At 36.5% G+C, this 22,445-nt stretch overlaps 1 protein-coding gene across 5 annotated transcripts; it reads left to right on the top strand.

The window, feature by feature from the left end:
- Positions 1-4,007: 4,007 nt before the first annotated feature.
- On the top strand, positions 4,008-22,099 carry LOC107937786 (probable LRR receptor-like serine/threonine-protein kinase RFK1). Of its 5 annotated transcripts, none has more exons than XM_016870754.2 (24): positions 4,008-4,472; positions 5,128-5,299; positions 5,687-5,758; positions 5,867-5,935; positions 6,004-6,075; positions 6,295-6,366; positions 6,484-6,555; positions 6,641-6,712; positions 6,814-6,885; positions 6,992-7,063; positions 7,155-7,226; positions 8,053-8,121; positions 13,249-13,314; positions 13,507-13,569; positions 13,658-13,705; positions 13,836-13,879; positions 18,924-19,312; positions 19,400-19,598; positions 19,764-19,907; positions 20,368-20,483; positions 20,559-20,769; positions 20,905-21,142; positions 21,252-21,402; positions 21,511-22,099. In XM_016870754.2, exons 1-24 carry the CDS (start codon positions 4,379-4,381, stop codon positions 21,889-21,891), a joined length of 3,030 nt encoding a protein of 1,009 aa, XP_016726243.1. In that variant the 5' UTR covers positions 4,008-4,378; the 3' UTR covers positions 21,892-22,099. The 5 variants fall into 5 exon arrangements, with proteins under 5 accessions (XP_016726243.1, XP_016726241.1, XP_040971068.1 ...); XM_016870752.2 differs by having other exon boundaries at positions 18,921-19,312; XM_016870755.2 differs by having other exon boundaries at positions 4,334-4,472; positions 5,022-5,299; positions 18,921-19,312.
- Positions 22,100-22,445: the final 346 nt, after the last annotated feature.

The raw sequence follows: 22,445 nt of genomic DNA, 5'->3' as shown, positions 1-22,445 counted from the left end.
TTACCTTTTAACAAAACGAGAGCTCCACGAGATACTTTAATGTCGCTCGACTCGATGTTGATTCTGCATCCTTTCAAGTCTAAAATACTCAAGGAGATGAGATTCTTTTGTAAATCAGGTACATACCTGACATCTGAGAGTGTCCTAATCGTCCCATCGTGTATCCTAATTTTAACAGTACCAATACCGATTATTTTACTAGATGAATCGTTTCCCATGTGCACAACTCCACCTTCAACTGAACTGTATGTGGAGAACCATTCTCTATTGGGACACATGTGGAAAGAACATCCTGAATCTAGGATCCACTCAGACGTAAGCTTGGAGTTATCGCTCGTTGATACTAACAAGAAATCATCACCGCCTTCATCGACCAAATTAGCACCAGCTACATCTTCCTCGTTACTCTCAGCAGCTCTTTTATTTCGCAGTTTATAACAATCTGCTTTGACGTGACCTAACTTTTTGCAATAGCGACACCTTTTGTCTCGTTTCTTTGATGCTACCAAAACGGAAGCTTGTCTATCTGCTTTGCTATTCAAATCAAACTCATTGTCGAGTTTGTCTCTACTCAACAAATGACCCTTCACATCTTCGAACGAGAGTTTGTCTCTGCCATAAATCAGGGTCTCCCTGAAAGACTTGTATGAAGAGGGTAAAGAGCACAATAATAGCATAGCTTGATCTTCATCGTCAATATGAACCTCAACGTTCTTTAAATCATTTAAAAGAGTAATGAATTGACTGATGTGATCTTTAAGAAGCTCACCTTCGTTCATGCGAAACGTAAATAGACGTTGTTTCAACACTAAACGGTTAGCCAGAGACTTAGTCGCATAAAGAGTTTCTAACCTTTTCCACAAGGTGAATGAGGTCTTCTCCATCAATACCTCCTGCAATACTGTATTCGCGAGGCACAACTGGATTGCAGACAAGGCCTTTTCATCAAGCTCTTCCCATTCTGTTTGATTTAGATTCTCAGGCTTTTTCCCTGTAACAACCTTTTTCAAGCCATTTTGAACTAGAATTGCCATCATCCGAACTTGCCACAGATTGAAATTTGTCTCACCATCGAACTTCTCAATTTCAAACCTTGTTGCTGCCATCTCTGATCGGGCTGATCTATGAAAGTTAAACTAGCTCTGATACCACTTGTTAGGATCGTCCCGAATAAGCAACGAACAAGTAAAAATAGTAGAAGAAATTGAGAAGATGAACACACAAATTTAACGTGGAAAAACCCCTCAAAAGAGGATAAAAAACTACGAGCAAAGATAATTTTACTATAATGGCAAAAGAATGAAGAGTACAAAAGATGGAGATAAAAACTAAACCCCGAAAACCCGAAAAACAAAGAACCCTCAAACGTAAACACAAAATTCTCTGAATATGTTATGAGTTCTAATCTAATGGGTGTCTCTTAATTTCTAAGATTGTAAAGGAACCTATTTATAGGCTAAATTAGTAAGTCAAATAAACTATACTAATAAATGCTAAATATATTATACTAATAAATACTAAATCTTCTAGAAAGAAAATATATTTTTGTTTAACTTGACTTGCAAGCAATCTCTTAGAATTTGGGTCACACAATTCTAACAACAAGGTAGAAGCAGAATGGATGATTAAAATAGGACTTCAATGTACAAATGGATCGCCTTCATTAAGACCAACTATGTTGGAAGTAGTAAGCATGCTAGAAGGAAGGAGTGGCATCCCGGAAATGGTCCCCGATCCTGGTAGTTACAATCAAGATTTGAGGTTTAAAGCCATCAGAGACCATCATAAGTCTATGAACAATAATAATAGTAAGTGGAGCAGCAGCTCAGCATCTGGTAATGAGATTGAGGAGTCCTACTTAAGGTTCAAAGCAATGGAAAGCCAGACATCAATGTCAGCTGCATCGTGGACCGCCTCTTCCACAATGTCTGTATAGCAGCATTCATAGTTGGATTTATTAATCTTCTTGTATGTACAGCCTATACTATTGACTCGTGATTGTGAGGTTCCATTGAAACATGGTGTGAGGTAAGGTGGGATGTTTTTTTATTTATTTTGTACAAATTGAAGAACCTCACAAGATGGTAGTTGATTAGGGTCATCAAACTCATATGTAATGTTCCTGAAATTGATGGTCTCTTACGGAAACCACTGGCCCACCATGGAAATCAAACCAGAAGCGAAAGAAATTAAATGTTTTGTTCATTAATCTTCCTTTGTTTCACAAATTGTTAATGAGAGAGGAGACTTTTATGAGATCAAATAATATCAGCTTAGTAAATTTAGGATAAAATTATGGTTAGGGTTTTATTATTTAGTGAGTATTCTGTTTTCCTTTTACCTATGTTTGGGTAAAAAATTATTGAAGTAAGAAAAAAAATGATGTAACAATATTTTGTCTGAATATTAATGATTTTATGTAAAAGTCAATGAGATAAAAATTGTAATTTCGTATCTTAGAAAAATATTACTTTCTGTTCTCTAGCATTAAGGCAAATAAAATAAATTAGGTAATTAAAGGAAAAGGAAAAGGAAAAGATATTCAGCCTTTTTTTCCCTTTATTTAAATAAAACAAACTAATCAAATAAGGGAAAATTTTCCAAATGAGGGAAAGAGTGTTACTTTATTTTACTTTTGATACCTTTCTCTTATTTTGGTGTAATCCAAGCATAGGGTTAATTCATTTTTCGAATTTAATCCATTTAAATGGCGACCTTCAACATTAATTTAATCATTTGATTACCTTAAATCAATTGAATGTGAAATGATTAGCCAACTCTTTTATATATTTAAAATATTATATATTTTCATAAATATATTTAAAATAAATAAAAATGATATATATTAAGTTTATAATTGATTTCCGCTAATCCTTAAAAAAATAATAAAAATATTAAGAAAAGAAATAAAAAAAACACTATAATCTAATCCTTAATTAAAAAAAAAAATCAAATTAAGGTGTTTTCTAATTACAAAATTTCAAAGACTGGTGTGAATTACATTACATGCATATATGGTGGGGTGATGGCTCAACCTATAGATAGGAAGATCGAAGCATATGGTAAAACAATCGTGCAAATTTGTGGTAGTAAAAAACGAAAAAGGACAAATGATAAATATGGAATTATATCCATCCCTTCCAGGCAAATTAATGAATTTGGGTTTGGGAAAACTAGAAGCAGCCCACCTATTTTGAACGTAATACAAAGTCAACTTCCTTTCACTGTTTAGTCTGTGGGATCAACAGTTAATGAATCTAAATATTATGTGCCACTCCCAACCCACTTTCAATATCAAATCCTATTTTTTTCATTTCATTCAAGATGGAGTCCGAGTAGCAGCCAATTGCTATTAATGTTTGATAAAAAAATTATATTATTAAGTAATTTTTCGTTTTAATTATTTGATTAAAAAATTATAATTTGTTTATTAAATTATTTAAAAATTTTCATTTAAATCACTGATATGTTAAAATTGATATTATATAACTTTTTTTGTTTTAACTGTCTGTACCAATTAAAAGCTTACTTTTTTCATTTATTCTACTGTTTATTTTTTTTCATGGAATAACTTTAGATATCGTGAATCTGCGAGTCAAAATTCAAACAACTTTATTTGAATTGTCATTTGAAGCTTCTTGGCGAAACATTAAAAAAAAAACTTAATAATTCAGTAATTTATATAAATTTTTTTGAATTGTTTAGTAATTTAAATAAAATTTTTTAAATAATTCAGTGATTAAATTAAGATTTTTTTAATTAAGTAATTAAAACAAACACTTAGCGGGCAATGATGTAGTTAAAAAAAAAGTTTGGTAACAATCATCCTTGCCTAACTTTAGACCATATAATTCAAAGTACTAGCCTATTTTTCGACTTCTCTTCTCTTTAATTAATGGAGACAACAGACATACATAATTTAGTCCAAAGAAAAGGCAGCTTAGCAACCCCAAAAGGTGGTTTCGTGCTTAAAGACTCATTCATGGCTGCTGCTTTTAACTTAAACAGCAAATCTTTGTTATGGAAATATAAAAAACGTGAATTTACTGCAGCAAATAAAATAGAATAAATATCAATTAAAAACGATTAAGACATTCCTACCCTGTTAAAAAGATCCCAACATTTCCGGACAAAAAATTCCATTTTCATGTAATTAACAGTTCAGTATATACCAAATGTATTTTTTACTTTCCCAGTATCTACTTTCTATAATATACATCCCAGTATCTCGATTTCTGGGTTTTTTTTGGATTTATCAAGTCTCTAACTTTACTGGCACTATTATAATTACAAACGCTAGCTTTTTAATCTACATTTTCAAGGGGGTCGAACTCTAATAGAGCTGCTTCTCATAGGTTCTTTAAAAGTTACGGTCATCATGGTTACCAGGAAGCTTTTTGTCTTCTGGATCATTGCAGTGGGTTGTTTCAGCTTGCTTAGATATTCTGAGTCGAAGGTGCCCGAAGAAGAAGGTGAGTCAGAGTTCAAGATTTGATTTTAGTAGTGTAGTTTTTATTTGGTTGATGAGATAGTGTGGGAAAATGTTTTTTTATGGGGGGTTCGCTGGTTAAAATGAAAGGAAAGTGGAAATGGATTTAAGTTTTTACTTGGTTTAGTTTTTGTTGGATGTTCCTCAAATTAAAACCCATTGCAGGAGCTTATCTCTAAACTGGAATCTTATAGGATCTTGCTGCTTTAAATTCCTTGGGTTCATTACGAAGTATATGATTATGGTGAAAGTAGGTGGTATTAACTACTGTTTTTCCGCTTAGGTACCCTTCTGTCATGCTCATAATGACACTAAAACTTCCATTTTTATTCAAAAGCTTATCTGTAAGTGATACTTGTGCCTGAGGTATTGAATTGTCTATAGTCCACAAGGAATCAAAGAGTCGTAAATATTGAGTCAATGATGAATAGTCTTTTGGTTTTGACCGCTGAGTGTGAACTAATGTTATGGGTGATTGAGATGTTTTGGTTTAAGCAGATAATCCTAATATTTTCCTTCCCTTCTTATCCAGTTTATAGGTTTACAAATTACAATGCTGATCCAATTAAGATGCTTTTGTTCATTTTTACATTCATATATATTGCTGCGATGCTTATGGAACTATGAATGTCTCCTAGTTGATGCTTTGGAAGAGATTACTACCGCAATGGGCTCCACATACTGGAAATTTATTGGTGATTCCTGTGAAATTGAAATGGTTGGGGTAACGCTAGTGCCACCAAAAAATTCCGAGCATGAGATCTCTTGCGAATGTGAGGCGGATGGCACTGTTTGTCATGTCGTAAGAATGTATTATTCCTTCATTTTGTTACTAGCTAATTTACTTTAATTCTTTGATCTGATTAAGGGTGATTTATTCCATGTGTCCAGTATGTTTATGCATGGCTATTTCTAACTAAAGTGAACCTGAGGGGGTTGTCAATGACAACATTTGAGGGTAGTTTTGGCTGTTGTAATCGAAGTAGCTTATATTTGCATGGATTCTCCTTTTGAGGCATGGTTTCGATATTCATATCTGCAGACACCCTTAAAATCAATGACCGCAGTAAAGCTATTTGAGTATCTATTTCAATAATTTATGTAGTTTATGGTTTCTTTAGTGAAGCTTTTAGGGCTATCAGTATCTGTTTCTTTTTGTTGTTGTTGTACTAATACATCTTGGCTTATGTATTTTAGAGCGATCAAAGGTTATAACCTTCCTGGAATACTTCCCCCTCAACTGGTTAAGCTTCCTTACCTTCGGGAAATGTAAGAGCTCTTGAAATGATTAACTATGATGTTTATATTGTGCATACTGATTATATAATCTACAGAAATAGTAGATAACTGTCCTAAGTAACCTTACTTTTTTATCAGTGACTTTGCTTACAACTACCTAAATGGTACCATTCCAATTGAATGGGCTTCAATGAAGTTGACTTCTATGTAAGTTTTTGAAACTTTTAACATAATTTTTTGTTCATATGGTATATTAACCTGAAGTTTTTGTGCAGCTCTCTTCTAGTAAATCGCTTGTCAGGGGAAATTCCGAAGTACCTGGGAAATATTACCACTCTCACATATCTGTATGTTCAGAACTTGAGTTTTTTGTATGTTTTAGTTAATATTTTGAGGATGTTATGAAGATTGTAGTCCTAGAAAGAAGGTACAATGCAAAATCAAAATAGCAAACTCTGCATTTTTTATATGTATAGCTATATATCCTACAAAATTATAGCTTTTTTCATCTTTCTTTTTCACTCGGTAGGAAATTTATGAAGGATGTTTGATGCTTTCTTAATCAGGAGTCTTGAAGCAAACCAATTTTCGGGTCCTGTACCACCTGAACTTGGGAATTTAGTGAACTTGACTACATTGTAAGGGAAAACCCAGTATTTCAGGATGCTCTTGTACAATCAGTTAATCACTTTACTTGCCCGTCATCAACATTAAATGATTTGTTTTCATTTTTTTTACGTTTATTTTAATTTCAGGATGCTCTCCTCCAATCAATTAACTGGAAATTTGCCAGTGACGTTTAGTCTACTAAAAAATCTAACTGATCTGTAAGTTTCTTCAAATTTGCCTGTACTTTAAACCATGTATCTCGATGTGATCATAGGACCAACAGCATTTTGTTGTCTATTGCAGTAGGATAAATGATAACAATTTTAATGGAACGATACCTGGTTTCATACAAAACTGGGAACAACTCAGCAGACTGTAAGTTTGTTAGTTAAAATAAAATTCAGATTTTTAATATATGTACATATGCATATATTCGTTTTCTTACATTTTTACTTGTTTATTTGGAATTATTGCAGAGAAATGCATGCAAGCGGGCTCAAGGGACCAATACCTGTGAATCTATCTCCTTTGAGAAATTTACTTGTGCTGTGAGTGTAATGCGTCCGTTACTTGCAGTCATTGACTTAATATTGCACAACTAGCTTTTTTTTTTCACTGATGGGTTTGTAAATGTTGTACTTATCTTTTGCGCAGGAGGATTAGTGATATAAATGGGCCAAGTCAGGATTTTCCTGTGCTCAGAGACATGAAAGGCCTAGTAACGTTGTATGTTTAGTGTAACATTATCAAATATTTTGAAGGTGCCATCTATATAGGATCCATTTTGACTGAACCTAAGCCTGTTATATTTTTGCAGGGTTTTGAGGAGTTGCAACATTTCTGGAGAGATCCCTGATTACGTTTGGGCAATGAAGAATCTGGAAATGTTGTAAGTAAAACAAGTGCAAGGTTCTAGGGCATGAAGTGTCCTTGCCTTCCTCTATTTGCATTCACTTCCTTTTTAAGAAACTAAAGTTGTAATTGTTCTTTGGTTCTGGTAGATAAGTCCGTCATTCTCTTTTTAAGAAACTAAAACTATAGCCTCAGTAACATTTGGTTGACAGCCATAATTACATTGTTCTCTACCATCGTGCTGTAAAGTGGCCATTGTTCAAACTTCGGCTGCAGACATGTTATTCATTCTACACTTGAAGGACTGCAAATCTTCTGCTGAAAACGTCACGGTCTTTATGCTTAGAAATTTGTAGAGCATCAGGTTTATAAATAAGAATATATCACTTGGCCAAAGGGTGCTTAGTATTTAATTAACACTTAGATAATGAATTTGGGATGTCAGTTATAATGGTCTAAGATAGCTTAAAAGCCCAAAATTTCAGGCAGTTCTAGAATTGGTGGCATGTCAACAATAACATGTCTGGTTTCTCTGTTTCTTGGTTTTAGAACTAGTTTGCTTTTATTTTTAACTGAGGAAGATACATCTAGACATGTATATGAAAGTGAAGTTCATGCCTTAGTCCTGTTACTTCCTTTGGACGTAATATTCTGGAGTAGAGTTCTTTATTATTTATTTGGTTAAAGTCTACTTCAAGATCCTTCTTGAATAGATATTCTATCGCCAAGTTATTGCCCGCAATCAACTTGTATCCTTTTGATTCAAAAAGCAAGTTTGTAACTGATTCATTGAGACTCCTAGTTTGCAAAATCATGTTTGAAATTTTGGGCACTTTCTTGAAATTATCTCACCATTGCAACAGGGATCTCAGTTTCAACAAGTTAGTTGGGAAAATTCCAACCAGGATAAGTGCAGATCATCTAAGATTTGTGTAAGTATAAATTTGAAATTGTGGCTGCATTTTACTAACTTTTGGACTTCATTGCAGAAAAAGGATGGTTTTAATATTCTGAATAAGCATTTTTAACTTCTTTATTGTAGAAGGTAGAAATATAGGTGTATGCAAAATGATAGGATAAGAGCAATCATAACTGAGATCTAGTGTTAAATTTGTCCAGTCTCGAGTCATTTAAAAACTGACATTGATATGGGAAATTAAAATTTTATTTTGTTGGAATTCCTAAGATTAAGGACAGAAAACTTACCTTATTACTAGGAGTTCCCTTGTAAATAGAAACTAATCTCAGTCACTGATTCTTAGGAAGTTACTGTTTTTTAGGGATTGTTTTCCTTGTTTGTGTGAATTCCTCTCTTTATAGGTGTAAACTAATTAGCAGAATGAATAATAATCTTTTTCTAAGTTTCTTCATGGTATCAGAGCTTTAGGATTCATTCGATCCTGCTCATTCGTCTTTAATCTCCCTCCCTAAAAATCCCTCCGGTTTTGTCCTCCTCCCATGGGTGACTTCAATGAAACTCTGTCTGAAACTGAGACTTCACAAATAACTCAGAATGTCAATCAGGGAATCACTCAAGGTGAACTTAATTCCTCTCTTATAATCACCAATCATCGGCTAGATGGGAAGAACTTCTTGCAATGGTCCCAATCGGTCCTTATGGTGATTCGTGGTCGTGGCAAATTAAGATACATCAATGGAGAAATTCCACGACCAACCATAGCTGACCCGACTTATGCCACTTGGGAACTCAACAACTCAATTGTAATGGCTTGGCTAATTAATTCGATGGAAGGCCATATAAGCCGCACCTATCTCTTTTTCAAAACTGCAAAAGACACGTGGGATGCAGTCAAAGAAAACTACTCGGATCTTGGAAACGCCTCCCAAGTATTTGAGCTCAAGCTTAAGTTAAAGGATATCCGACAAGGGACACTTGAAGTAACTCACAACTACAACAATCTGAAAATTTTGTGGCAGGAACTGGATATGTACTATGAGGCAGATTGGGGTGAAGGCTTGGAACACACCAAGTTTATGACTCACCTCAACAATGAACGTCTTTATGAGTTTCTAGCAGGACTGAACCGTGAGTTAGATGAGGTCCGTGGCCGAATTCTGGGCAGATCACCTCTACCAACCATCGGTGAAGCATTTGCAGAAGTTCGAAGAGAAGAAAAGCGCCATCTTGTCATGATGGGAGACTCAAAGGAACCTAAACATGTGACAACTCTTGGCAATCGGTCTACTGAGACCTCTGCCCTCATCTCTAGAGGTCCACAGCCACAAAAACCACGTGCTGGAAATGATTCTGGATCAACCAGGCCATGGTGTAACCACTGCAACCGTGTTGATCATACAAAGGAAAAGTGCTTCAAACTTCATGGCTATCTTGAAAAAAAACCGAAGGATAATAAGACTGCCCTGTTATCCTCCACTGCTGCAGATGATGTTCTCGATGTTCGCCTAACCAAAACCCAACTTGAGACTCTCCATAAGATACTTGGTACTTCCACTGCTCATGGATCTCTAGCCACCCAAGGTACTGCCCTCAATATTGCCTTTGAATTAAATAATCAATCCTCTTGGATACTCGATTCGGGTGCCTCCGATCACATGACAGGTAACTCCACTTTGTTTCACACCTACACCCCTTGTCATGACAAGTTCCGAATTCGCATAGCTGATGGTTCTTACTCACCTGTGGCTGGAGTAGGAGAAGTACAAATAATAGAGAATTTTTCTCTTGATAAAGTCCTACATGTCCCAAACTTGTCCTGCAATTTACTTTCAATTAGTAAACTTACTAAGGATGAAAAATTTCTTGCTGAATTTTCTGCAATTGGTTGTGTGATACAGGAACAGAAATCGGGGAGAATGATTGGCACTGCTAAATTTGATGATGGACTATATGTTTGGAATAAAGACAGCACACAAGGAGGATTGGCTCTATCCACTTCAAAAGAGGACACGATTATGTTATGGCACCGTAGGTTAGGGCATTCAAACTTTTTGTATTTGAAGAAACATCTTCCGCTGTTATTTCGAAATAAAAGTACTAATTCCTTGAAGTGTGAAATTTGTCAATTATCCAAACATACCCGTATACCATACCCATTAAAACCATATATCCAGTCCCAACCATTTTCATTAATCCATAGTGATCTATGGGGAGCTAGCCGAGTGAAAAATATTACAGGGGCTAGGTGGTTTATAACATTCATTGATGATCACACTAGGGTTTGTTGGGTCTATCTCCTCAAAGAAAAATCTGAAACACCCAAATTATTCTAAAATTTTCACTCAATGGTTCGAACCCAGTTCAACTCTACCATGCATACTCTCCACACTGACAATGGGAGAGTACTTTAACTCTGTCCTAAGCCCATACCTTTCTGACCAAGGCATTATACACCAAAGCTCTTGTCCTGACACTCCTCAACAAAACGGGATCTCTGAGAGAAAAAATCGACATCTTCTTGTTGTAGCTCGAGCCATAATGTTCACCATGAATGTTCCAAAATACTTGTGGGGAGAGGCTGTCCTCACTGCCTGCTATCTCATAAACCGAATGCCATCAAAGGTCCTCAATTTCCAAACACCTCTAAATACCCTTCTAAAGTCCTTTCCTCTATTTCGTGTTCCTAATCTTCCAGCCAAAATATTCAGTTGCAAAGTTTTTGTCCATAACCATAAACCAAATCAACCCAAACTTGATCCTCGAGCCTACACCTGCATCTTCATTGGATATTCCCCCACACAAAAAGGCTATAAGTGTTACTCACTAACCTTGCGCCGAATGTTTGTCTCTCGGGATGTTACCTTCTTTGAAAATGAACCATACTTTGCAGCATCTCATCTTCAGGGGGAGACTTTTAATGAAGATGAGACCCTTAATACTCTCCTCATTATACCTCATGATCCTACAACTACTATCACAAACAAGCCTAACAACCAAGGTGCTATGGTAATCCCAGATTTAGAGACTTTTTCCCCTATACAGTAAGAAATTAGCCCGATCCTTCCCAATAACAATACCACCACCGAAGTACAACAGCCCTCTGATCAAGAAAAACAACAAAAACAGGTTCCCGAAATACAGGTTTACTCTCGACGGAATCGTTCTCCTGAAATTGATAGAGCAGTGCCAATTGCATCCCCAACCGAGGACTGTTCTGAAACAGAAGTCTCACCTCCGTCACCATCTATCTATCTTCCAATTGCAGTTCGAAAGGGCACAAGGAGTTGCACTCAACACCCTATTTCTCGGTTTGTATCCTATGGAAATTTATCTAAGTCTTACAAAGCTTTTGTGACTAATATTGATTCTGTAAAAACTCCAAAAAATATAGAAGAGGCTCTTGAATCAGCTGAGTGGAGATAAGCTGTGATGGAAGAAATGAAGGCCCTCAAAAACAATGAAACATGGGAAGTCTCGGATCTACCTAAGGGAAAAAAAACAGTAGGATGCAAATGGATCTTCACTTGTGGCTAAGGGTTTTACTCAAACTTATGGTCTTGACTACGACGAGATGTTTGCACCGATTGCCAAGCTAAACACCATTCGAGTCCTCTTATCTCTTGCTGCCAACCTTGATTGGCACTTGACTCAATTGGATGTAAAAAATGCTTTCCTCAACGGAGAATTAAGTGAGGAAGTGTACATGAATTTCTCACTCGGGTTTGAAGAAAGCAAGGGCCAAGTGTGTAAGTTGAAGAAGTCCTTGTATGGGCTGAAACAATCTCCACGGGTGTGGTTCAGCCGATTTGCAGAAGCTATGACCAGCAGAAATTACATTCAAGGGCAGGCAGACCACACCATGTTCTACAAGCACTCGGAAAAGGGAAAATGCTGCATCTTCATCGTTTATGTGGACGATATAATATTAACGGAGATGACTCAAGCGAAATTGTGAGGTTGAAAGAATTTCTTGGTACAGAGCTCGAGCTTAAAGACTTGGGGAATCTTAAATACTTTCTTGGTATGGAGGTAGCAAGGTCCCAAACAGGTATTTCCATCTCCCAAAGGAAATATGTGCTTGATCTATTGTCAGAAGTTGGTTTGATGGGCTGCAAACCAGCCGAAACTCCTATGGAATTTCACAATTGGGAATTGATGAGGATGGAGAAGAAATCGACAGGGGGAGATATCAACGACTAGTAGGAAGACTCATCTACCTATCTCACACCCGTCCAAACATAGCCTTCGGTGTAAGTGTTATCAGTCAGTACATGCATGCCCCGAGGGAGAAGCACCTGGAAGCTGCATATAGAATATTAAGGTATCTAAAAGGGACTCCCGGTAAAGGCCTGCATTTCAAGAAAACTGCCAACTAGAATGTGGAAGTCTACACTGATGCAGACTGGGCAGGTTCTGTTAACGATAGACGCTCTACAAGTGGCTATTGTAGTTATGTTTGGGGTAACCTCGTGACGTGGAGAAGCAAAAAACAGTCTGTTGTAGCACGCAGCAGGGCAGAGGCAGAGTATCGAGCACTATCTCATGGTATATGCGAAGGAGTTTGGATACGAAGACTTATGGGGGAACTAAAAGTGCCTTACACCAGGCCTATGAAGATGTACTGTGACAACCAGGCAGCTGTCAGCATAGCACATAATCCTGTGCATCATGATCGCACCAAACATGTGGAAATAGATCGCCACTTTATAAAAGAAAAAATACACTCAGGAGAAGTGTGCATCACCTACCTACCTACTAGACAACAAGTTGCAGATGTATTAACTAAAAGTTTGAACAGAAACATGTTTGAAGAACTTATTAGCAAGCTGGGTTTGATAAACATCTACACTCTAGCTTGAGGGGGAGTGTTGGAATTCCTAAGATTAAGGACAAAAAACTTACTTTATTACTAGGAGTTCCCTTGTAAATAGAAACTAATCTCAGTCACTGATTCTTAGGAAGTTACTGTTTTTTAGGTATTGTTTTCCTTGTTTGTGTGAATTCCTCTCTTTATAGGTGTAAACTAATTAGCAGAATGAATAATAATCTTTTTCTAAGTTTCTTCATATTTTGAAGTTGATTCTTTTCTCTTATCATGATTGATAGGAAATACTGACCATCTAGTGTGGTTTTTTATTAGCTTTTTAAGTGGCAATATGCTAAGCGGAGATGTGCCAGATTCTATACTGAAGCAAGGAAGTAGCATGTATGTTTCTGCCTATGATACTTCTTATCACATTTCCGTTTATTCCCTTGTCTGAGGGCACTGCTCGTAAAAAACCAAAAGGGAAAAAAGAAGAGCAAAAAGAAGAATCTCTGAATAATCAAATAGTGTTATTTAAGTTCATTTTGATCTTTTCTTTGGAAATTTATACTGATTCTCCATGCTTGGATGCAGCGATCTTTCATACAATAACTTTGAATGGCAAGGCCCTGAGAAACCTGTTTGTCAGGAGAACATGTTAGACTACTTTTGTTTTAGTCTTTCCTTTATACTTTCATCTTTGATATGATGTAGAACTAACAAATATCTCGTCTTTTTTCCTTAGGAATCTGAACTTAAACTTGTTTCGTAGTTCTTCGTCAAGGAACAACTTGTAAGAGTTTTCTTTCCCTTTCTTCTCTCTTTCTTCTTTTTCCCTTAAAATGTTTGGTGCCTTCAAGATCTTTTGTTTGTACTGTTCAAACATCGTGCTAATTATTTTCAGTTCTCAAATTCTTTAACAGGAGGGGAGCTCTTCCATGCAAGAAGGATTTCACGTGTCCTCAATGTAAGTTGTCTCCTTCAGGAGTAGGAAATAGGTGAACTGCCAGTAATTTAGTCCGCTCAACCCTTTACTTTGTTGGATTGACCACGTGTATTTTAGCTCTTTACCCAGGTTTCTTTCATATGAAGTGAATCAGTGTTGTGATGATTAGTGTCATCTCTCTCTTAGCGTTTCTTATCTCATTTTCAGCAAGATGTACAAAAATTAGTTTATAACTTATATGCATCCTATTAACTTTTATTGATAAATAAGTAAATTTTGTCACATAATTGTATGAGTTGGAAAGTTGGATAATGGATACGAAAAATAGTTATTTGTTTTGAGGTTACTGAGTTTCTAAGTTAAGGTTTTTGAAAAGTCATCAGTAAACTTTATCCTGGAATTTCTTTATACTTTATCTGGACATAGTATTAATAAAGAAAGTGTCATACATTGTTGGTTTAGCAAAGAACTAATTGAAGCATAGAACAAAATATGAATGAAGGGATGATTTAATTGATTAACAAAGCAGCCTTTATATACAAGTCCCAAATAACAACCTCAACAAAAAATAAATTCAAATTGCTATTCCTACTAACAAGCTAACAATTCTTACTCCTACTAACTATCTAACAAATCTCCCTATGACTTAGTCTTATTTTTTTTAAAAAAATAATTGCAACCTTGAAACACTAACATTCTCCTCCTGACTCAAGTGCTGCAAACATCAAATTTGTTCCTAAAAACTCAAATTGACTAACATGGAAAGACTTGGTAAAAATATCTTCCACCTGGTCTTCTGATATGCAATAAACCAGCTTTACTTGACTTGTCTTCTGTACTTCCCTCAGCATATAATACTTGTTCTTCCATGAAATACAGGATTAAGTGAAATAGCTAGAGTAGCTTGATTATCCACAAACACTTCTATACTCCCCTCTTACTTCAAATGCAGATCATCCATTAGCTTTTTTAGCCACAAGGCTTGGTTCACAGCAGTTGTAGCTGCAATGAATTCAGCTTCCACAGTTGATTGAGCCACCATCTCTTGCTTTCTTAAACACCAAGAGAAACAACCTGAGCCAAACGTGAAGCGATAGCCTAAAGTACTTCTCATATTATCTAGTGATCTGAACCAATCACTATCAGAATAACCCCATAGCTTGAACTTCTCAACTTTGCTAAAATTGATTCCATATGCAAGTGTCCCCTTCAAATATCTTAATACCCTTTTTGCAGCAATCATATGAATTTCACTTGCACAATGGAGAAATCTGGACAAAACACTTACAGTGCACATGATGTCTGGCCTAGTGGATGTGAGGTATACAAGACACCCAACAAGACTCTTATACACCTTCTCATTTGCAGGATCTGCCCCATCCATCTTTTGAAGTTTTTCTTTCTGATTCATTGGAGTGTTCACACTCTTGCACTCTTCCATATGGAACCTCTTCAGAATCTCCTTCATGTATTTCTTTTGGCAAAGAAACACCTTATTTTGTCTTTGCTTGATCTCTATTCCCAGAAAGTAATGCATCTCACTAAGATCAGTCATTGTAAATACCTCCATCATATCCTTCTTAAATAGTTCAATTTGAGTTGCATCATTTCCTATCACCAACATGTCATCTAGATAGAGAGATACAATGATTAAATTTGTACCTAACTTCTTTAAAAAGAGAGTGGATTCACTCAAACTCTTTACAAAGCCTAAGTTTAGCAAATATTCATCTATCTTGCTGTACCATTCTCTGGAAGCTTGTTTCAACCTATAGAGAGCCTAACCTTCCCTTATTGACCTGGTCTGATGAAGCCCTCTGGTTGCTAAACATATATTTCTTCGCTCAATACTCCGTTCAAGAATGCTGACTTCACATCTAACTGAAACACCTTCCAACCTTGTTGAGTTGACATAGCTAAAAGAATTCTATTTGTGTCCATTCTTGCCACAAGTGCAAAAGTTTCAGAAAAATCAACTCCCTAAACTTGTGCATATCCCTTCACTGCCAACCTGGCCTTATACTTGTTCATTGAGCCATCAGGATTTAGTTTGGTCCTAAAAACCAACTTAACTCCAATCACCTTTCTGTTTGCAAGCCTCTAAACTAGTTCCCATGTTTGGTTTTTCTCTATCATACCCAACTCTTCCTTCATTGCCTCCATCCACTCCTTATCATCTTTGGCTTCCTCATACCCTGCAGGTTCAAAAATAGCTACACTGCACCTTTGATAAACTTCGCTCAATGATCTTGTACCTTTAATTGGTGTATCATCCACCAGTTCATTAAGATTAAGAGAGAACTCTTATTTTCGTTCTTTTGCATCACTTGTCCAATCCCACTGCTCATATTCTAGGAATTGAATATCTCTACTCACAATCATCTTCCGTGAGGTTGATAGATTCTTTAGGCTTTTGACACCAAACTATAACCAACAAATATTCCATGCTCAGATTTTTCTCCCAACTTGTCATTCTTAATTTGTGGAACATGATAGAAACCTAAACAACCAAATACCTTCAAATTCTTCAAAGTTAGCTTCATTTCAATCCAAGCTTCATAGGGTTTTTTTTCTCCAATACCCTTGTAGGCAATCTATTTAGCAAAAATACAGCTGTGTTAGCTGCCTTCGCCCAAAACTCCTTAGGTAGGGACTTCTCATGCAGCATGCACCTAGTCATTTCCATAATGGTCCTATTTTTCCTCTCACTAACTCTGTTATATTGTGGGGAGTAGGGAGCAGTGAGCAGTGAGCAGTGAGTTGATACTCTACCCCATCTCCTCACAGAAAGTATTGAACCTTTGTGAGGTATATTCTGTCCCATTATCAGATTTGACAACCTGAACCTTACAACCAGTTTGATTCTCAACTCATCTTTTATACTTAAAAAACACATCAGCAACATCAAATTTTTGCTTCATAAAATAAAACCAACACATTCTGGTAAAATCATCAATAAATATAATGAAATACTTGCTACCATTAAATGAAGGAGTTGCTTGTGGATCACACAGATCAGTGTGAATCAATTGCAACTTCTTTTTGGCTCTGCAAGTTGAGTTTTTGAAAGGCAACCTTGTTTGTTTGCCAGTCAAGCAAGCTTTGCAGCTCAAATTTAACTCCTCCAAAACTGGTAGCCCAATTGCCATATCATTTTTTTGCATGAACTGCAAACCTTTGTGATGAAATTGTCCTAACCTCTTATGCCACAATTCAAAGTCATTGACTTGACACTTGAATGCCACTTGCTCCTCATCGAGTGGATTCAATGAGAAACTCTTCTTTTGCACTTGATCTTGAACAATATATTGCCACAAGAGTCAAGGATTAGACGCATTCCTTTTTCAAACATTACCTTGAATCCCTTTTCTACCAATTGCCCCACACTTAACAAGTTTTGATCATTCTCAGGCATGAACAAAACATCTAAAATCAACCTAGTTCCAGCACAACTCTCAATTGCTATTGTGCCTTTTCCTTTCATTTCTAGGTATTCTCCATTTCCTGTCTTTACTCTTGACTTTAATGACCTGTCAAGAACTTTAAACAGCTTCTCATCACAAGTCATGTGATTGGTGCAACCACTATCAACTAACCAATTTTCACATGGAGTACTTGATGAGAAGCAAGAGACAACAAATAGTTGTTCCTCTTCTTCTTTAACTGCAACGTGTGCTCCACTTTGTTGCTGATTTTTTGATTCCTTGCAAAACCTCTCAATGTGCCCCATCGAGTTAGACCTTCTGCACTTTACATCTGGCCTTTTCCAACACCTGAAATGAGGATGATTCTGTTTTCCACAAAACTTACATGAAGAATAATTGTGAGAATTTCCAGTACCATTACCTTTTGCAGCAGTTTTTGAACCACTACCGCCACCACTCTTCTTTCCATTCCACTTTTGATCCTTTCTTCTTTCACTCTGTTGCATCTTAGTCTTCAAAGCTCCTTCTATGCTTCCTTCCTGCTTCATTAGTCTCCTCTGCTCTTGTGCCTGTAAAGCACTGATTAGCTCCATTACTCTCAACTGATTCAAGTTCTTAGTGTTCTCAAAAGAGGCAATAGTTGCTTCATATTTCTCAGGCACAGAGACAAGTATTTTTTGCACTAGTCTAGAATCAGAGAGATCAGTCCCAAGAACTCTTACCCTGTTGGCAATATCTATCAGCTTGTTCGAGTATTCTTAGATTGACTCAGACTCCTTCATTTGTAGCCTATTGAATTCTCTAATCAAGTTCAACAACTTCATGCTCTTGATCCTCTCATCTCCTTGATACTCAGCCTTGAGGTAGTCCCATATCTCCTTCGCTGATCCAAAAGCCATAATTCTATTAAATATGACTGGTGAAACTGAAGCATAAAGACAAGACTTTGCCTTAGCCTTCCTAGTTTTTCTCTCCTTGTGCATTTTGATCTGGTTCATGGATTGTTGGGAAGTGGAGCCACCTTATAGTCTTCCTCGACAGCTTCCTAATAATCACAACCCTCCATGTAGCCATGCTTGATAATTCTCTCCATCAAACACAAGTGGGGTTAAGATGGACAGGTTACTCGATCCCGATTCCATTAAATTTTCTCTCAAAACTTTCACAAAACTTTTTTCACAGGTCTCTCAAGAAAAATAGCTCTTGATACCATTGTTGGTTTAGCAAAGAACTAATTGAAGCATAGAACAAAATATGAATGAAGGGATGATTTAATTGATAAACAAAGCAGCCCTTATATACAAAATAAATTCAAATTGCTACTCCTACTAACAAGCTAACAAATCTCCCTAGCACTTAGTCTTATTTTTTTTGTAAAAATAGTTGCAGCCTTGAAACACTAACATACATGAAGAACACAGTAAAATAAACTAATAGATAATTGATTAGTCCAAGTTCATATTCACCAAGGAGCAATATATTTATGGAACAATCAGATTAAAGATTCACAATGGTGCTGAGTTTGGTACAAAATTTCATGACAGTACCATAGCTGTAAAAGAATGGCTTTATGTTGTATTCCTTAAATATATTACTTACCTTATTTCTTTCTTTAATACTGATTATTTGCTTTGTAGCAGATTCAAATTGTTTACATGTTAATTGTGGTGGAAAGGGCACAAGGATCAAGGAACATAAAACAAACATATTATATGAAGGAGATGGTGATGTTGAAGGTGGTGCAGCAAAATATTATATTAAAGAAGATAGTTATTGGGGATTTAGTAGCACTGGAGACTTCATGGATGACAATGATTTCCAAAATACACGTTACACCGTATCAAAGCCATTGTCAAACATCTCAGAACTGTACACAACAGCTCGCAGAGCTCCAATATCGCTCACTTATTTCCATTATTGCTTAGAGAATGGAAATTACACCATAACTTTCAATTTTGCAGAGTTACAGTTTACTCCAGATGAAGCATATAACAGCCTTGGTAGGCGCATATTTGACATTTATGTTCAGGTGATCAGTTAAACATGCTTTTGAAGACCCTTTTTTTTTTCCCTTTTTTGGAGTAAATTGTGGGTACATTAACCTCAATCGTCACAGGAAAAATTAGTGTGGAAAGACTTCAATATTGAATCAGAGGCAAAGGGTTCACTAAAGCCTTTAGTTAAACAAATTTCAAATGTAAGTGTGACAACTAATTTCTTGGAGATTCGATTCTTCTGGGATGGCAAAGGAACAACAAGGATTCCTCAAAGAAGTGCCTATGGGCCACTTGTATCAGCTATTTCTGTAATATCTGGTATACCTGCTTGTATAGTCTTTCCTCGCCCCTTCAGCACTTGCATTTTTTAATTTGAGACCCCATTCCCTGAAAAACATAAATGAACACAAACTTTCTTTAAAAGATTTCTGCTAGGCCTTTTTTCCGTTCTGCGTTATTAATTAACATTGCTGTGTTGGGCAGATTCTAAACCTTGCTCAAAAAGAAAAAACAATGGATCTTCATATGCCATTGTTGTTGGGGTTCTAGGATCATGCCTTGTCCTCTTCACACTTGGAATTCTTTGGTGGAAAGGCCATTTGCTTGTGAAATATTGGTGGAAAGAAGGTACATCCTCTAATTCTGTTGGTGATGTGTTATTTAGAAATTAATTCTTTGCATTTACAGACTTTCTACATTTCTGCTGGTCGAACTCTCTTTTATATTTCCCAGTTAAGTGGAGTGTACATCCTCTAATTCTGTTGGTGATGTGTTATTTAGAAATTAATTCTTTGCATTTACAGACTTTCTACATTTCTGCTGGTCGAACTCTCTTGTATATTTCCCAGTTAAGTGGAGTTATTCCACCTTTTCCCCGTTTCCTTTTAAATAAATCAATTGCAGGAACAGTGAGTGCAATAGCAAGGTCCTTCATCCGTTCGATTTAGTGTAGCTTTTTCGTCAATGATGCAATTAAATTACCTGTCATGAAAATGATAGAATTAGATAGTAAGCAACTGACAGTCGAAAGGAAGTTCTTTTTGTAGTCAATACATGTGTAGATAAGAAGGAGCTTTTTTTTGGACAGATACCAAAGAAGACTCGTCATTGGGGAATTTCACTTTGAAACAGATTAAAGTTGCCACTGATGACTTTGATCCTGCTAACAAGATTGGAGAAGGAGGTTTTGGTCCCGTGTTCAAGGTGCCTAGCTAAATGCTATATGACGATCCTGTTATTACTAATATTTACTTTATTCTAATAAAGTTCGGGATTCAGGGTCAGTTATCTGATGGAACCAGGATTGCAGTAAAGCAGCTGTCCTCTAAATCACGGCAAGGAAATTGTGAATTTCTGAATGAGATTGGGATGATATCGTGTTTACAACACCCGAATCTTGTCAAGCTTCATGGATTTTGTGTTGAAGGGGATCAATTGCTACTGGTGTATGAGTACATGGAAAACAATAGCCTTGCACGTGCTTTGTTTGGTGAGTCCTGCATCATGCTCTCATCCTTTTTTTCACTCTTTGTAACTATTAAAGAATTAAGACATTATTAACTAATGTCGTGTTTCACATGGATAAAATTTAATACAAGTTATACCTTCTTGGCATGATATGTAGGTTCAGAAAATAATCAGCTTGAACTAGACTGGCCTACGAGGCTTCGGATCTGTATTGGTATAGCTAAAGGTCTGGCTTTTCTGCATGAAGAATCAAGACTCAAGATTGTTCACAGAGACATTAAAGCTACTAATGTGCTTCTCGATAGTGACTTAAACCCTAAAATATCAGACTTTGGATTGGCTAGGCTCGATGAAGAGGAGAAGACCCACATCACCACCCGAGTTGCTGGAACCATGTGAGTTCCCTAATTTTTGGTAGTCAACAAACTTCCTCCTCTTTATGTCTACTAAGTGACTTGCGTAAAAACCGTGCTTTGCATAAAACATCACAATTTTATTGTGCAGAGGATATATGGCACCAGAATATGCATTATGGGGCCACCTGACACACAAAGCAGATGTATATAGTTTCGGAGTTCTAACAATGGAACTCGTTAGTGGGAAGAACACCAATAACTTCATGCCAAGCGAAAAGTTTGTTTGTCTCTTGGATTGGGTACTTGCCTTCTTTCTTCTTTTGATGGACCACTTTGTGTACTAGTTTGCAGATTTCTTCTATACTGGAATGTAACACCAAATATCCGGATATTATTCTGTATTGCAGGCATGCCATTTGCAACAATCGGGAAACTTTATAGCACTTCTTGATGAGAGGTTAAGGTCCGAAGTCAAAAAAGAAGAAGTGCAACTCATGGTTAAAGTAGCTCTGTTCTGCACAAATGCATCTGCATCACTTAGGCCTACAATGTCCGAGGTGGTAAACATGCTTGAAGGGCGAATGAGGGTTCCTGACTCAATACCAGAACCAAGCAGCTTTACTGAAGCTTTAAGGTTCAAGGCCATGAGAGATCTGCAGCAACAGAAGGAAGATCACAGTTCAAGTAGAAGCCAGACCCAAAATTCAACCAGTGTTCATTCCTTCTACTCTTCATCTACATCTAATAACTCCAATGAAATCAAACCAGATTCAGGATTTTGTCAATAGTAGTGAGCACCCCTTAGCAGTTGCATGCTAGTTGAACGACTTTTCTTGCCAAGAGCTACCTACCTTGATCTACAGGTCTGTTGCCTGCAAGAATCCGGAAGCCCTTAGAATGTAAATAGTCCCATTCTTTCTTTCTGGTTGTGACAGTTTCAGTGTCACCTTATGAATTTGATTGATTTAATATAATTTTATGAATTCAATTGACAAATGTGATGCATGGTGCTCTTCTAGTTTTAATTCCCCCCTCCCCCGCCCAATTAAAGAACATCAACATTGTAGTTGGCCGTCCTGGTAACTAGAAATTTCAAGGAAACTCATTGCTGCATATCCATTTTTCACTTGATGCACAATTCCATTGATTTGACATTTGAAGTTTTGAATTTTTATGAGCCCCCATAAAAGATAAAACAGTATGGATCTCTTTGATCAGCTTTACGACTTATAGGGGAACCGACTAGTATTCAATGACCTTTGTAAGAAATATCTTAGTGGGGATAGCATTTTAAATTAGATCTCATTTATGTTTTTCAGAAAAGTTCTGTTTGACAACCTGT

This window comes from Gossypium hirsutum, chromosome A06, assembly GCF_007990345.1.
Source record: "Gossypium hirsutum isolate 1008001.06 chromosome A06, Gossypium_hirsutum_v2.1, whole genome shotgun sequence".
Lineage (NCBI taxonomy): Eukaryota > Viridiplantae > Streptophyta > Magnoliopsida > Malvales > Malvaceae > Gossypium > Gossypium hirsutum.
The sequence above is the reverse complement of the archived record's forward strand: the minus strand, read 5'-3'. Positions and strand labels throughout refer to the sequence as shown.